At 37.2% G+C, this 16,028-nt stretch overlaps 1 protein-coding gene across 16 annotated transcripts in view; it reads left to right on the forward strand.

Moving 5' to 3' along the window:
- The window catches only part of LOC122348744 (adhesion G protein-coupled receptor L3-like), a 228,503-nt gene that overhangs the window by 182,015 nt on the left and 30,460 nt on the right, over nucleotides 1-16,028 (forward strand). For 14 of the 16 annotated variants that reach the window (XM_043244565.1, XM_043244567.1, XM_043244573.1 and 11 more), the window contains 4 exons: nucleotides 843-1,026; nucleotides 5,182-5,304; nucleotides 7,589-7,794; nucleotides 10,268-10,444. In XM_043244565.1, coding sequence (XP_043100500.1) covers nucleotides 843-1,026; nucleotides 5,182-5,304; nucleotides 7,589-7,794; nucleotides 10,268-10,444 — 690 coding nt within the window. The remainder of the gene's footprint in view (nucleotides 1-842; nucleotides 1,027-5,181; nucleotides 5,305-7,588; nucleotides 7,795-10,267; nucleotides 10,445-16,028) is intronic. The other 2 variants (XM_043244566.1, XM_043244571.1) reach the window with 1 other exon arrangement.

Here is a 16,028-nt window from a genome sequence, read left to right on the forward strand (position 1 = left end):
CTGGTTTAATAAAAGATGTCTCATTCACAAAGGTGTATGTGCACCCCGATTTGATACATTAAATTGCGTTTCATAGATGGCAATTATCAAGAAAATACACAAGATAGGGGCTGGAAATTAAATTTTAATTTAATTTAATTTAATTTAATTTAATTTAATTTAATTTAATTTAATTTAATTTAATTTAATTTAATTTAATTTAATTTAATTTAATTTAATTTAATTTAATTTAATTTAATTTAATTTGCTGTCAAGGAGGTCAATAGAAATTGTTTGCTTGATCGTTGTGTCATTTATTTTTCTTGATCGTTGTTGTTATTTTAGATTTTTTTTATCTTAAATATGGGGATAAAAGTATTTGATCATAATCATATCAAATATAATCATATCAAATATATATATATTTGTCATAAAATTGTGTAAAACATGCTTCATAATTTTGTCATTTATATTTTGCACAAATCACAGTAAAAAAAAAAAAGTTAAATATATGGTAAATCAATTTATCATTTGTCACGCATTTCTCAGAAACGTAGGAAAAAAGCTTTTAGTTTGACATTCATATTTTTTTCTTAGAAATTACTGAAATCATTTTGTCAGTGATCAAGTAGTGATTAATATTTTTCTGAAATAATTTTTTATTATTAATGTTTCTCATCACAGAAAAAAAACATGTTTGCTTAATCATTTCTTAATGTATATTTGTCCTAAATGATGTTAATGCTTCTGGAGCCATTCGTCATGTTACGTATCGGACGTGATTTCATGGACATCTTTCCCTGTCACTGGGTCTCGTTCCCTGAGCATTCATAAGAGGTGGTGTGTGTCTGTTTCGGGCGCAGGCGATGGTGGAGACGGTGAACAACCTGCTGCAGCCGCAGGCTCGGTCGGCCTGGATGGAGCTGTCGAGCGGAGATCAGCTGCGGGCCGCCACCATGCTGCTGGACACCGTGGAGCAGGGCGCCTTCGTGCTCGCAGACAACCTGCTGAAGACCGACGTCGTGCAGGAGAACACCGAAAACATCCGTGAGTCCTGCTGCACTGACCAATATACCACAAATAGACATCAATTCATTAGCTCTTCTTCTGTTGGATGCCTTCAGAAAATATTTATATATATATATATATATATATATATATATATATATATATATATATATATATATATATATATATATATATATATATATATATATATATATATATATATATATATATATATATATATATATATATATATATATATATATATTTATTTTTTAATAATTTATTTTTTTGACAAAAAGACAAAAATATGCTCTCTTTTATTTTGTAATTATATATGCTCATAAATTACACAAAAAAATAAAATTACCCAGTCATTTTATCTTATATTTCTTGTTATAAATGTCAGAAACAATTATTGATCATCATCATGTATACTTCTCATAAAAATGAAATAAATAAAAAAATAAATAAAGAGTCTTCAGATTTCTGCCAAATTGCAGGAAATATATGTGTGTTTAATATTTGTACATAATACATGATATACAATAGATTTGTTATAAATTTATTATAAAAATCTTGATCATTTTGATATCTATATATATATATTAAAAAAAAAAAAAAAAAAATATATATATATATATATATATATATTGATAATTTCATTATATAATTATTTTATATGTATGTGTATAATTATTTATATATATGTATGTGTGTATATATATATATATATATATATATATATATATATATATATATATATATATATATATATATATATATATATATATATCCTTGATAATTTCATTATATAATTATTTTTATTATAATTTTATTGTAATTATTATGTATTCATTAGGTCTCATAAATAACAAAAAATAACATGTATTTTATATTTCTCATGAATTACTAGAAAAAAAATAAACATCCATAATCATTGTATTATATATTCCTTTTTCAGGAAAAAAAAAAAAAAAAAAACTTTTAACAATATTTAGTTATTTATATTTCTCATACAATACAAACAAATTGTTTGATATTTCACATGTCAAAGAAATTAAAGAAAAAAATATATTTTTGTTGTAAATAACTCATAAAATGTTTGCAGGATTGACTTCTAATGCATTAAAAGAGTAAAGTGGCACCCAAGCGAGTCTCATCCCTGGAAAGAGCAAGTTTTCGATTCTGATTGTTTTGGCAGAAATCAGTGCATCCGGCTATCAGAGACACACGATAAACCTGCTTTCATCACAGATAACATCATATCAGCGGCACGTTTCACTCCTTCATGTGTTGTTTCATTCACTGGGAGGCGTTTTGAAGCGAAAGGCTGAGAGAGCATATGCTCCGAGCGATAATTTAGTGTCGTCTACGACGCATTTCTCAGCCCGCGGAGGGATCGGACGAGACGTTTTCAGGACGCCTACGTTTTTCTGTCGCTCTCGCATCTGTTTTCGAATATCACAGTGTGAATGTCAGCATTCCCGAGATCAGGCTGTCTGTGTGTGTGTGTGTGTGTGTGTGCGTTCCTCTGGGATGAAAGCGGATGCATCTCTCGTTCCTGAAGACGGGGATTTTAGGCGCTCTGGCTGCCATGGAAACTCCAGAATGTAGGTCTGCCGTCTCTCTGCGGAGATGGTCGCATTTTGGGAATTAATAAAACAGAATTTATCGTGTCTGGCGTGCGATTTATCCTGATATTAAGGGATCCGGAGCTGGGCTCGGCGGGGGGAGGGACAAACTTTTTACGAGGGCTATTTTATATCCTCTGTGCTGAGCAGCGATTAATCTACGGGCTGTGACACCTTTAGCAGACCTTCAGGCCCTGTTTGATGGGGTTAGTTTGCAGCGTTATACGGTTTGTTTGGCCCGTGGGGCCGCTGAGTCCGTCACCGGCACCGGAGAGACGAAAGGCAGCCTTCACTTAGAGGAATAGATCAGCCGAAATTGAAAAGTTTACACACTCTTGTGTCATTTCGAACCCGTATTATACTCTTTCTTCCGTGGAACACACAAGGAGACGCCGTTTCCATAAATACAGCGTCCAAAGAGTTCTCGCCGAGAAACGGCAGGCAACCCGATCGATTCTCATCGGAAAAATAGCCTCTATGTATATTTGTTGCCGTGGTTTCCAGCTGAAATGAACACTGGTGCCTAGTAAATTGTCGATTAAGAAAGACGTATTTTCAAGCAGTTCCTGTTTTATGAGCTCAAAACACTTTTACCACAATGCATGATTTGTAAACTAAGCGTTTAGGGATTTTCATCACATAACAGCTCTGTATATTTGTCTTTTCTGGTGCAGTAAACGTGCTCGGTAGCGCACCCGGTGCATCATTGCATCTGAGACGCAGATTCTTCAAAAACAAGCTCAAATGACACGGTTGCTTCACCAGATTAGTTCTTCAACACACGTTTCGCTAACTCTCATTGGTTTAAAGTAGATAGTGTGTTATTTTAACGCACGATTGTTCTTACAGTGCCGCTCAAACGGGCGTTTAATAACAGCTGTGATAAATATAACAAACATTCATCACGCTTTTAGCAGGACAGGACATTTTGCTATGAAACCGCAAGATCCAACATAATAAAATACCACCAAAGGTACTTTTTCCAGTGGTCCTGGATTGTGTTTGACTGCACAGAAACACAAATCAATAGAATGTTGACTTAATTAATGGCTCGCGTTAATGCAAGTACAGAGCCTTAATAGGGCTCCAGCAGACTTTTACGTGGAGTTGGTTTTTTGGGTTTCTTTGTGAAGCTCAGCATTCAGCTCCTCAGATGAATGTCAGTCGTAAGGGTTTGGGTTATGATTTTTGTGCAAACTATCCCTTTAAGATGATGCAGTGCGCCAACATCGCGCCATGTGGAGAATCGAGAGAAGATTAGCGGCGTTGCCATCTGATGATAGTGTTGATGACACAGTCGTTTGGGGAAATAAAAGCCTGTTTGTGTGCGAGAATGGATGCTCGTCTTTTGCCAACTTACCCTGAAGTGGTTGTTATCCTCCTCCTTCGGTTGGATATAATGCGCTTTTTTAAAAAAACGGCGCCCCATTGTATTTAGATTTGCCTGTATTTGATGGAAAGCGTGTTTGTCCTCGCGCTCATAATCTGGCGAGCAGATTTTGGGGCGATTAACGTGTTATTTAAACCGGCTTTTGATTTCTCTGGAGGCACAACAGCGTCTCGGCCTGCTGTTTGCAGCCTTAAGCTTTTCACAGCGACGCTGGAAGAATGGAAAAGTATTTCCTGCGAGCTGCAGTCGTCTGGTTCTGCCCACCGCTCTTTATCGCTCGCCATTGTCCTGTCGGCGGCGGATACCTGCAGCGGCGCTAAGCGGGCCCAACGAGAGCCTCTTTCGGGATTTTTAATGCTAATTTTGGTTTGATAAGTGTTTGTGTAAATGCCGGGGGATTTCGCGTCTGACTTCTTTTCAGCTTCTCTGAAAGCAGGTTTATGAAAGCCCGAAATCAGGCTGCAGGCCCGGCGCTGATGCAGTGAGTCAGTGCATTCATACTTTGATTAGAGAGCGCGCTGAATCACTGTCGAAATCTCAGACAGCCACGAGATGCTTTGATTTGAGCAAACAGCACAGCGGGAGTTTCGTTCCCCCGTTTGAACTTGCTGAATCTGCGCAAGTACGCGCCGCCGACGCTCCGATGTCGTGCATTGTTGCGTTTTAAAATGCGCATTGTCGGAGTTTCTCCGCCGCTTCGACGGCTGGAAGAGAAGAGGCATGAAAGCGGTCAGGGTGAATGGAAGACAGAAGCAGCAGCTGCGGCAGACGTCGAGTATCAGTCCGATTTACGTCACATCAACTTGTTTGATCTTACAAAACTGTTGCTATGAGAACAACTGAGATGTGCTTGGAAGAACTAAGCTATCCAGATCGAGTCAAATCCTCAAAATGTCCCACTCGTGGATAAACACAACTCGAGAACTGTATTAGTCCGATTATCAATTCAACCGATCAGTGATTATTGAAAGAATTTTTTTGGTTAATTGCTATTTGAGTTCATCGTATTATTCAATCAGAGGACCGCGTGGGATGGAGCACATGCGAAAATGTCCTGTTTTTATTTTCGCCGTACTTCAAAACTTAAAATATTCTGTGGTGTGGTGTCGCCGGAGCCTGCGCTTGCCATTTTTTTCCGCTGGTTTACCTGCGTGTGTTTCTGTCTCTGTTCAGAGCTGGAGGTGGCGAGGATGAGCACGGATGGAAATCTCCCCGATCTGAAGTTTCCCCAGACGGGAGGACAGGGGAACGCCATCCACCTGTCAGCCAACACCCTCAAACAACACGGCAGAAACGGTACAGACACGGGGTCGTGAGACCGTCAGACAGTATGGGACGCCAGCCGAAGATAAAAAAAAAAAAAGATAACATCGAATAAAAGCTAGAGCTAGTTGATGGCACAAAATGTGAAATATACTTTTAGTGAAGTAGTTTGGAAGCATGCGTACATAAACAGAAAGTTAACAACATTGATTTATTAAAAACTATTTTACAGTAACATACTTTTTTTTTTTAATCTTACATTGGACTAATAAAATATTAGAAATTTTTAAATAACTAAAACAAAATAAAGTAAAAACATAAATAAAGGAATAGAAGAAAAAAACAAATGTTGTCAAGGCAGGATTTCCTCTTTTTATGTAGTTTTATTAAATAAATTGCTAAACAAAATGCGAAAATTAAAGTCATTTAAAAAATAACTAAACATTACATGAGCTAAAATGTTTAAAAAGTATTTTTAATTATTATTATTATTAATAATAACAACAATACTTTGTAGTTTTTTATTTTATTTTAAATATTTGAAGATTTATTTTGAACTACTTGCCAAGGCAACATTTCTTAAATCTCTTAACTGAGTAGTAAAAGTAGTAAAATGAGCATAACTAAATAAAGTAAAAATACAATTTAAAACAGTAAATTATACTTTAAGGCAACAGGTAAATGTTGTTGTAAAAAAGGTTAAAGTGCTAAAAGAACTACAACTAAAATGACTGAAATGTGTAAGTTAAATTTAAAATTTGATTGAATGAAATTAATTCAAATAAAAAAATGTGTGTATGTATGTATATCTCACACACACACACACACACACACATTTTTTAGAACACAAAAACTATTCTTTTGTGTTCTTGTGAGTCGGTGATGCAGACGTGACGAGGAGGAGGCCGTGCAGCGATTTTTCACCAAAAAAGCAAGTGAGACGTGAAAATCATGAGCGGATCTGTAGCTTTGTCAAAAGAGGCAGTAAAGCACTAATGACATTTCAATAAAGCGGAATCAAATCGACTCTGCGGTTAGACTTTTTTCCCTCCCTTTTCTCTCGCTCACTCCAAACCTTTGTGGCTCTCAGTAAATGCAGCGGAGAGGAACAAAGCATTATGGGTGTTATGTATTCATTACGTGATCTGCCGAATCCCGTCTAATCAAAGCTCACATTATTTCACTTCATTGCTCTTTTCCTCTAATATTATGCCTGAAACGGGGCTTCGATCAGCTGGAAACGGTGTCTGCTGGCTCTCTATGATGTGGTAATGAAGAGTTTTTAGTGCGGCTGAACCCCTGTACGCCCCATCAGGCCACGTTCAACGTTTTGCTTCGTTATAATGTGGCTTTGGCTTTTTTAAAAGCTTTAGCAGGTGGCTGATCTCCCTCTGATCGCGAACGCGGTCAAATAAATTAACTTTTCTATTAAGGGCCAATATTTGCCCACTTAAAGTCATTTCCAGGAGGATTTTTATAAGGGCAAAGTTTTTCTAGCTTTGCGCGGACAGTGTGCATCATCTTTAACATTGAATCAATCAAGAACGCATGAAACCGTAAAGGTGGTTGCCAATTAAATTAAGTCGCGGTCAATAAAATCCTTCTTTGCACTGCAGAAGTGCCTCAGAAACTACACATGAAGTCACATTTTTAATAAAACATGGGTTTTTTATGCATTTATTTGAAAAAAAGCATTACAAAAGATTTGTGTTTCAAAGAAATGCTGCTCTTTTAAATTTTTTATCAAAGGATCATGAAAAATAAAATGCATCAAAAGATATTGGGCAGCACAACTCTTAATAATAATCAGAAATGTTTATTGAGCAGCAAAACAGCTTATTGGAATGATTTCTGAGGAATCTGGAGCGACACTGAGACAGAAATAACGATCATGAAAATTAATTTCACAATATATTCACATAGAAAACTTCTACTTGACATAGTACTTTTTTATCAAATAAATGCAGTCTTGGTGAACAGAAGAAACTTTTACAAAAAAAAAATCCTGATCCTGAAAGAATCAGGATAATATTGTGTGTAAATCCTCTAATAACTTGTCAATGTGACATTTGCAGTCATGCTGATATTTGGGAGAATATCATATGTAGATATGTTTTATATATATTCAAAACTAACTCATACGGGGGCATATTCAGGGGCAATTTCCCAGTGTCCCAAGCTACAGTTAATGATTGACTAATTTATAGTTTTTTTCATCTTCTGCTGAGTAGCCCAATTCTTCTGAACTAACCGAAACAACCGAATTTTGTCACGATAATGAATTCCCGAAGCAGCTAACAGCCGCTCTGCGTTTCAGGGGAGATCCGGATGGCCTTCGTCCTCTACAAGCATCTGGGTTCGTATCTGTCCACCGAAAACGCCAGCATGAAGTTCAGCAGCGAGACGCTGAACACAAACTACTCCGTCATCGTCAACTCTCCCATTGTAACGGCGGCCATCAACAAAGACAGCAACAAAGTCTACCTGTCCGACCCGGTCATATTCACCGTGAGACATCTTCAGGTGCGTGCTTGTGCTGCGTTTTCAGAATAAAACGGAGTAAATTCTCTGGGATAATGCGCGTGATGCCGTGCGTTTGATTGGTCGGTATCTCGGATGAAGAGGTGATGAATCAGCGGGTCCCTCAGTCACACCACCAGCATTAATGCCTGAGTTGTATTTCTCCATGCGTTTCATTGAAACACACCCAAACTCTCCGATTAGACAGAATCTGTGCCGGAAGAAACCGCAGCCCTGCATGTCTCCAAATTCCAGAATGCTGTAAGAGCGGCAGCGGCTTCTTTTAACGCGTTGTTTACCAATAATCCATTGTGTGGAATCTGAAAAATGCAGAAAATGTCTCCGACTGGGTTGAATATTGTGATTTAGAGGTCACGGTATGCAATAGAGGGGCTTGTAAAGCGAGCCAGATCGTATTAAGGCCATTAATGATGAAGATGTCGTTTTAAGGGACCCCTATTTTCCCAAACAACAGGTTGACATGCATGCATGGTCATAAAACATTGTCTTATAATACGCAATTACTTGCTCGACCCCTCCTTTGGTGGTGATTGGTGGATTGGTCTCATAAGGCCTGATAAAGCAGCTGCTCCAAAAGTGACACCTAGTGGTGAAGAATAAAACAGCATTTTCGTTCAGACCAACGCAAACGCTCCAACTAGTGGGAAATATGCTAATGTCTCATCTTGGGACCGTTTTAAAAAATGACTCGACCCGAGTCGACTTCGCAGGACGTCTTCATCCGCTGCGTACTTTTCAAAAACGCATAATAGGAGCACTTTAAATATTATTTTGTAAATGCATGTATGTTCTTAATATGAATGGACAACAGGTTGCACTTTATCTCCATGTTAGTCCATTGTATTAGAGAATTAGTAGACTCTTGAGTATGGGTTGGTTAAATACGTTACTTACAGACAGCGAAATCAAAATGAAGTGTTAGCAGATGTGAAGCAGACAGTCTGCTAATGACTGCAAAGAGTGGTTGAAGTTATTTTTGATAAACATAATATTGAGCATTGATGTGGACACTAATGCAAAAAGGAATTACAGAAGTAATAGACTTTAACAGAATATAATTAAGTGCAAACTGAATTTAGTGTTTTTTGAGATGCTCCATGTCCCTGTTAACTGCAATTAAACAAAAATGTATTATAGTTTATATCTATATTAAACGCAATTAGCCCAACTATACTGTGTTTCGAGACCCAATTAAGCAGGGCTTAAATACTTTTTGATATGCAATTTCATTATTACTTTATTGTCTTAGGGTTACAACGGCTCATCCAATTTTATTGTTATCTTCCTTCCTGCAATGTCATGATTGGTAAAAAAGAAAAAAAAAAGAAAAAAAAGGTTCTTGTTAAAATCTGCCAATTCCCTCGCCACCAGCATTTATGCTTGAATTATTTTTCTCCCAGCGCTTTATTGAAACGCACCCAAAAATGTACACACTCACAGAATCTGAGCCTCCAGGCCCGATTAGAGCTGGTTTGCTGTTTGTGTAGGATTCGCTCATGGGAGAGAGATATCAGCAAATCCACGAGGAATCTGCAGAATACCAGCAGCCAGTGTCTGTTTGTTATAGATTTTGGATAATTTGATAATGCTTTAACCACCAGTAGGAGTCTTTTACTCTCAGCGCCAGAGTTTAAATCCATTCCTTAGAACTTTCAGGGGTTTTTTTTTGTTTTTTTTTTGTCTCTAGAATGCAGAAAAACACTGTTAAATTAGTTAAATTTATTTATTATAAATTATTCTGATTAACCTTTAGGCACTTTAGTAGGTGAAATAATATTATCTAAATAATATTAATAAGAATAAACACATATATATATATATATATATATATATATATATATATATATATATATATATATATATATATATATATATATATATATATATATATATATATATATATATATATATATATATATATATATATATATATATATATATATATATATTAGTATCACTGAGATACTGATATAGTTTCATTTTAGTTTTAGTAATTTTGTTGAGTGTTTTTGTAGTGTTTTTATGTAACTCTATTTTGTAGTGAATATTAATTAAATTATTAATTGTATAAATAATTTCGTATATGTATCGTTTGCAATGCTTAGCAGTATTTCATTATTTATTTTTATAATTGTTTTTATATATTTTTTTTTGTATTCATCTTTAAATGATTTTAAAATAACAAGTAAAACTAAATGAAAATGTATTTATATTTTTTAATGTTTAATTTCAAGTAACTCATTTTATTACACGTAAGTGCATCTTTATGTGTAATTACAAAACGGTGTTATTTCGTAATTCCTTCAGTAGTCGTCCGGTTTTGTCTTTATCCTCCATCCTGCAGTTTGATGATCAGTATAAATGAGTTCTGCTGGTTAAGCTCTTTTGGCCAGTGTTTTACTGAAGGTTTTGCTGCTCGGCTCTCTGACGCAGTTTGTTCTCCCTCGTCTTTCAGCAGTCAGAGGAGAATTTCAACCCCAACTGTTCGTTCTGGAGCTACTCGAGGCGCAGTATGACGGGCTTCTGGTCGACGCAGGACTGCCGGCTGCTGGGAACGAACCGAACACACACCACCTGCTCGTGCACACACCTCACCAACTTCGCTGTGCTCATGGCCCACGTGGACGTGAAGGTAAAGCTGTCCCAGACGTGAACATCAGACCATTCATCTGTCAGCGTGTGAAAACACGTTTTTAATGTGCAACAATGCATTTCGATAGTCCATTTTAGACATTCTACTAACACACTACATGTTAACAAGCAGTCATTAGAGTATTAGTAGACCGCCTGCTTTATATCTTCTGACACTTTATTTTGACCTACCCTCACAGTTACTCTGAGAGCTAGGAGACATGTAGTTACAAAGCTACTTTTAGTTAACCCTTATTAACTATATATATTTTTTTAAATATTATTTTAAAATATAAAATATGTTTTTATCTGCAACAGCTATGCTAACAACAATAAAAAGACATTTATGACTTTATGATGCACATCCCAGCTGAACATACAGCAATGAGGAAATTATATATATATATATATATATATATATATATATATATATATATATATATATATATATATATATATATATATATATATATATATATATTTTTTTTTTTTTTTTTTTTTTTTTTAATTATGTAACTATAATTACTTGGATTATAAAATTGCACAACAAACTACAAAAAAGTTTACAATACAAATATATATATATATTATAGATATAATTAGCTGAAATAATATTCTCAATATGCTGTATATGAATGAATAAGTAATATTTTTAATATTTAATACTACCTTCACCTTTGCCTTTTATTGCCATTTTTAGTCTTTTTTAAGTACGTAACTGTAATTACTTTGATTGCAAAATTGCACAACAAATTCCAAAGCATGTCTTGTTTCAATACAGAACTGAAATCTAATATTATCTGAGTGGTGCTGCAGTACCCCTCTCTGATGTAGAGGATCCCGGGACGTGTCGGAGGTGTGCTCTAAAGAAATCATAAGACAGGCGTGCGCTGTGTTTGTGTGAGGCTGCTGGATGTGGAGCAGATCTCTGCGGAGACTGTTTATTGTTTGCTGATGACTCCAGGCTGTGAGGTGCATTGTGGGAGATCAGCGGGTGGGCGGTCTTTATCTCTCCATATGATCCATGATCAACGGTGATTCCCAGCCGAGCGACTTAATACAGACGCGTACGCGCCGGCGTATTTGCATTGTTACTGTCGCTTTCGGCTGGTTTCGTGTGTTTTTTAAAGGCCAACGCGGTGCGTTTGATGTGCACCTCGAGGCCTGCTGAGTTTTTGTGAGTCTTTTCAGCCCCTCACCTATTATTGCTGTTTCGCTGTTTTCGTGTTGTTGTTTCTCTATTGAAGTCCGTTGTCGCGTCGGAGCGGAGGGGTTTTTCTCCGTCTGGCAGGCATGGGGTCGCATGGGACGGAGCCTCAGCCAGGTGCATTTAGACTAAAAGCTTCATTTACATTTTCCATTCAGAGCCCGAGTCGGGCTTTACCTGTAGAGAAACAGAAGAACAATTGACGGGAGTGAAAAACAGTGAAAATGAGGGGGAGAAAAGAAATTTTGACGGATGAAAGAAAGGCCCTGTGGAGCGGCGCCGTCAGCCGGGGCTCTCTCTCTCTCTCGAGAGAGAGGGGTAGATCACTGACAGACGTTTTGATTAGCAAGTGGGAAGAGAAAAGTGCAGATCTCCTTCAGGTCCTGCTGTTTAAAATACAATCTTGCCACTCTGTTTTCATTTGCTCTGTGTGAGTCGCGTCTGGGAGTAGAGTTCGGGAATGGTGAGGATTGGAGACACGCCCATTTTAAGCAGCGACACGCCCACCGCCAAACCAGATTGGACACGCCCCCATTTCAGCATGCTGAACTGCTATAGAATAGAAACTGCTATAAAATAAATATAAATACCAGATGAAAACCTACAGTAAAGTTTTACAGTAAAATAAAAAGTAAGCTGCTGTTACACACATGTTACTTACACTTAAGCACAAACTAGATACGTTTTATTTAAAGTAGCTTATGTTTGCATAATATTCTGTAATTTTTACATAATTAAAATGTATTTAAGCTGTATTTTACATGGTAAGTGCATTTTTTATGTATAAAGACTACTACTAAGTACTTACTAGGTAATTGCTCTGTATTATGGGCACCGTAAAATAAAGTGTTACTGAATTAAATAAATGGAATAATTAAATTGCTTCATTTAATACTAAAGAAAAAGTAAACTGAAATATTTCAAGTTCATAACCAGGCTGTTTTGGGTCACCATTGACTCCCATAGTAGAAAAAAAATACTATGGAAGTCAATGGTGACCCAAAACAGCCTGGTCATAAACTTTTTTCTAAATATTTTCTTTTTGTTCAGCAGAACAATGAAATTAAATTGAAACTGCTTGAGGGTTAGTAGATGATGACAGAAAGTGTATTTTTAAGTGAACTATTCATGAAGCCACACCCATTTCAGATATGGCCACACCCATTTAAGCACAGTCACACCCACATAACTGCACGGCCTCGTAGCTGATTTTTATTTTCTGTCCGTGCACCGACCGCTGAGGAAGGAGAGCGAGGTTTCGTGGGTCGATCCTCACAGGTGAGAGTTGTGTTGTTGCCATGGCTGCGGTGGCGAGAGCTGCCTTAATGGACACGTGGCGAGCCGGAGTGATGCTGAGTCTGGGGACAATGTCAGACAGTCGTCATCCATCAGTCTTAAAGGAGGCCGCTGGTCTCCATGGTTACCTCACGCTCTCGTCGCAGAGGTGTGCGTGCGAAAGGCGATGGAATTACAGCTCGTTAGGACGGCGAAAAGAGGACTGATTGAATTCTGATAGGGAAATGCGTTCATGTTTACTGCTCTGACGGCCTTCATCAGTGACTCGAATCGTTTGACACGTTCACTCTCGCACACCGCTGTTGAAAAGTTTGAATGAATCATTTTTGAAAGAAGTGCTCGCCAAGGCTGAAATTATTTGATCAAAAATAAAATAAAATCAGTAATGTTGTAAAATAGCAATACGGTGTGAAAAAGCTGTTTTATGTGTAAATATCTTTTAAATTTGTGTTTAGAAATATCGTTTCGTATTTATATAATGACAGTGTTGTTTTGAAACACGTCTCTGTTAATCCGGTACTGCAGTGTAAATGCATTCATGCCATCTCCGAGCTGCATAATTTTTTTCAAATTAAAAAGACAGTAAAAACGCTAATATTATAAGATATTTTAACAATTTAAAATAATTGCTTTTTATGCGAATATGTTGTAAAATGTAATTTATTTCTGGGACCAAAGCTGGATTTTCAGCATCATTGCTGCAGTCTTCAGCGTCACACGATCCTTCAGAAATCATTCTAATATACTGAATATATGCTGCTTAAAAAACATTTCTAAATATTATCAGTTCTGAAATCAACAAATATGGTTGTGGAAACTGTGATACATTTTCTTAGAAATGTTTATTTCATTATAAATGTCTTCACTGCCACTTTTGATCAATTTAATGCAGCCTTGATTAATAAAAGCATTGATATCTATTTTAAACTCATATATGTATTTAGCATTAGTAAAGGAAGGTAGGCTATTAGTGATCTCAGAATGAACAACCGACTTTAGATAAAAACATTTCTCTTGACATGATCTCATTTATTCAGACTGCTCTGAAGTGTTTTTCTTTGTGTAAAATGTTTTCTACTGCCACTTGAGTACACATTAAAACACGTTTAAAGCATGAACCAGATGTTTTGGTAACACGTGACCAAGAGATTGTTGAAGATATAATTAGTTCGTTGAAACAAAATGTTGAAATGAATTGATTTGTGGTAACTTTTCGGCACTAGGCTGAGTGTGTGTGTGTGTGTGTGTGTGTGTGTGTGTGTGTGTGTGTGTGATACTGATACTGAGGGAAGAAGAACACAGACGGCGTTATAAATCTACCAGTTCTTGAATCTGAAAGTGCACACACACACACACCACACACACACACACACACACTTTTCTCTTTTCCTTTTTGTCTCTGTGTGTTTGATGAAGAGTAGAGCGCTATTAATCACACACCTGCTCCATCACCTCTGTGTGTGTGTGTGTGTGTGTGTGTGTGTGTGTGTGTGTGTGTGTGTGTGTGAGAGATGAAGTTTGGCACACTGATAGAGGACGATCTCAACATTAACCGTAGCACATTTGGAGTCTCTAACTCAAACTCTCTAGCGCCAACCAACACTTCAAAACAATTGCACTCATGTTTATGCTAACGCTTGAACCATACGGGCTAGAAGTAAAATTATTTTTCTTCTCGATTCGTGGGCTCGATATGATTTGATACAGAAACCAGATCCTCTTCCGACCATGCCAGGAAAAAAATGAGACAAACTCTTCTCAAAAAAGTGAATGAATTCGACGAAGAGCACACCGAAGTGTACGCGAGGTTCTATCTCCGCTATGCTTTAGCATATTAAAACCAAAATTAGTATATTTTATAATAATCATAACCTGAGGCTGGCTGCACTTTTTTGGTACAGCGCCATCTACTGGACAGGATGTATGAAAAATGAACGTTTGTGCTGAATGCTTTGGCCAGATCTCTTAAGATGTAGTACAACATACAAGTTGAACGATACCCATTTTTTCTTTTCCATGTTGAAAAATTTTGTGCATCAACCAATTATAAATTGTAAAATGCTATTGAGGTTGTCACTGATACCTTTCACTTTTTATGCACTTATAAGGTACCGCCATGCACTCTTTAGAGGTAAATAAGGTACAAAGGTGTGTTTTTTTCCTAAAGGCAGCGCTGCAGTGACAGCATTTGTACCTTCTTTATTTTTCTGAGAGTGCATGCACACGTGTGTGAGTGTGTGTTTATAGACACGTAGATTTACTTGAGCTCAGCGTTGACTCTATAAAGTCTGAGACTCGCTGTGGATTCTGCTGAGCAGGCTTGAGCTGTTGATTTACTTACAGCACTGACACACTCACACACACACACACACACACACACACACACACACACTGCTGTTGAACGTAGAGGAGATACGGCGCTCAAGGGTGAGTGGGCCTCAGGAAGAGTGATGTGTTATGTGCTCAGCGGGCCTCCGGGGCTCACACACACACACACACACACACATATATATAAGCTGTGTACTGTTACCTATGCAGCGCTCATAAATATTCATGCGCTGTGTTCTTCAGAAGTGCTGACATCCGGTCTTCCAGGCTCAGAGTCTTCTGGGATGCGTCCCATATCAGCTGTGCTCTTCTCCCCTGGCTGTGTGGCCTCCGTAGGGACCCTACAGAGGGAGTACAGTGGGAATCGTTAGCGGTGTCTGCGGGATCTGAGCGCTTTAACTGCAGAGCGATAATAAATCAAACTCCCTGTCACCCGTTCTTAACAGAAAATACACAATAGACGTGTGAAGCGTGGGGTTATTAACAGTGCTGGAAGATAGTTTGTGGCTTTGTTGTGAAATATACTCTTTTTCGAAGGTAATAAATTACGCCATAAGATATTAGCAAGGAGCAGCAACCTAAATTTGTCTGTGGGTAAAGGTTCACCATCATCAGTGTGAATAGCAGTATGAAGGCACGAAGACGAAACTCACAATTACATATTTAATAATCCAGAGAATAGAAGACAAGGCAGAAACCACACATACACAACATAAATCAACATTAATACCAGACAACCAAAAATTTAACTGAA

Source organism: Puntigrus tetrazona, chromosome 7 (genome assembly GCF_018831695.1).
Source record: "Puntigrus tetrazona isolate hp1 chromosome 7, ASM1883169v1, whole genome shotgun sequence".
In the NCBI taxonomy this organism is placed as follows: domain Eukaryota; kingdom Metazoa; phylum Chordata; class Actinopteri; order Cypriniformes; family Cyprinidae; genus Puntigrus; species Puntigrus tetrazona.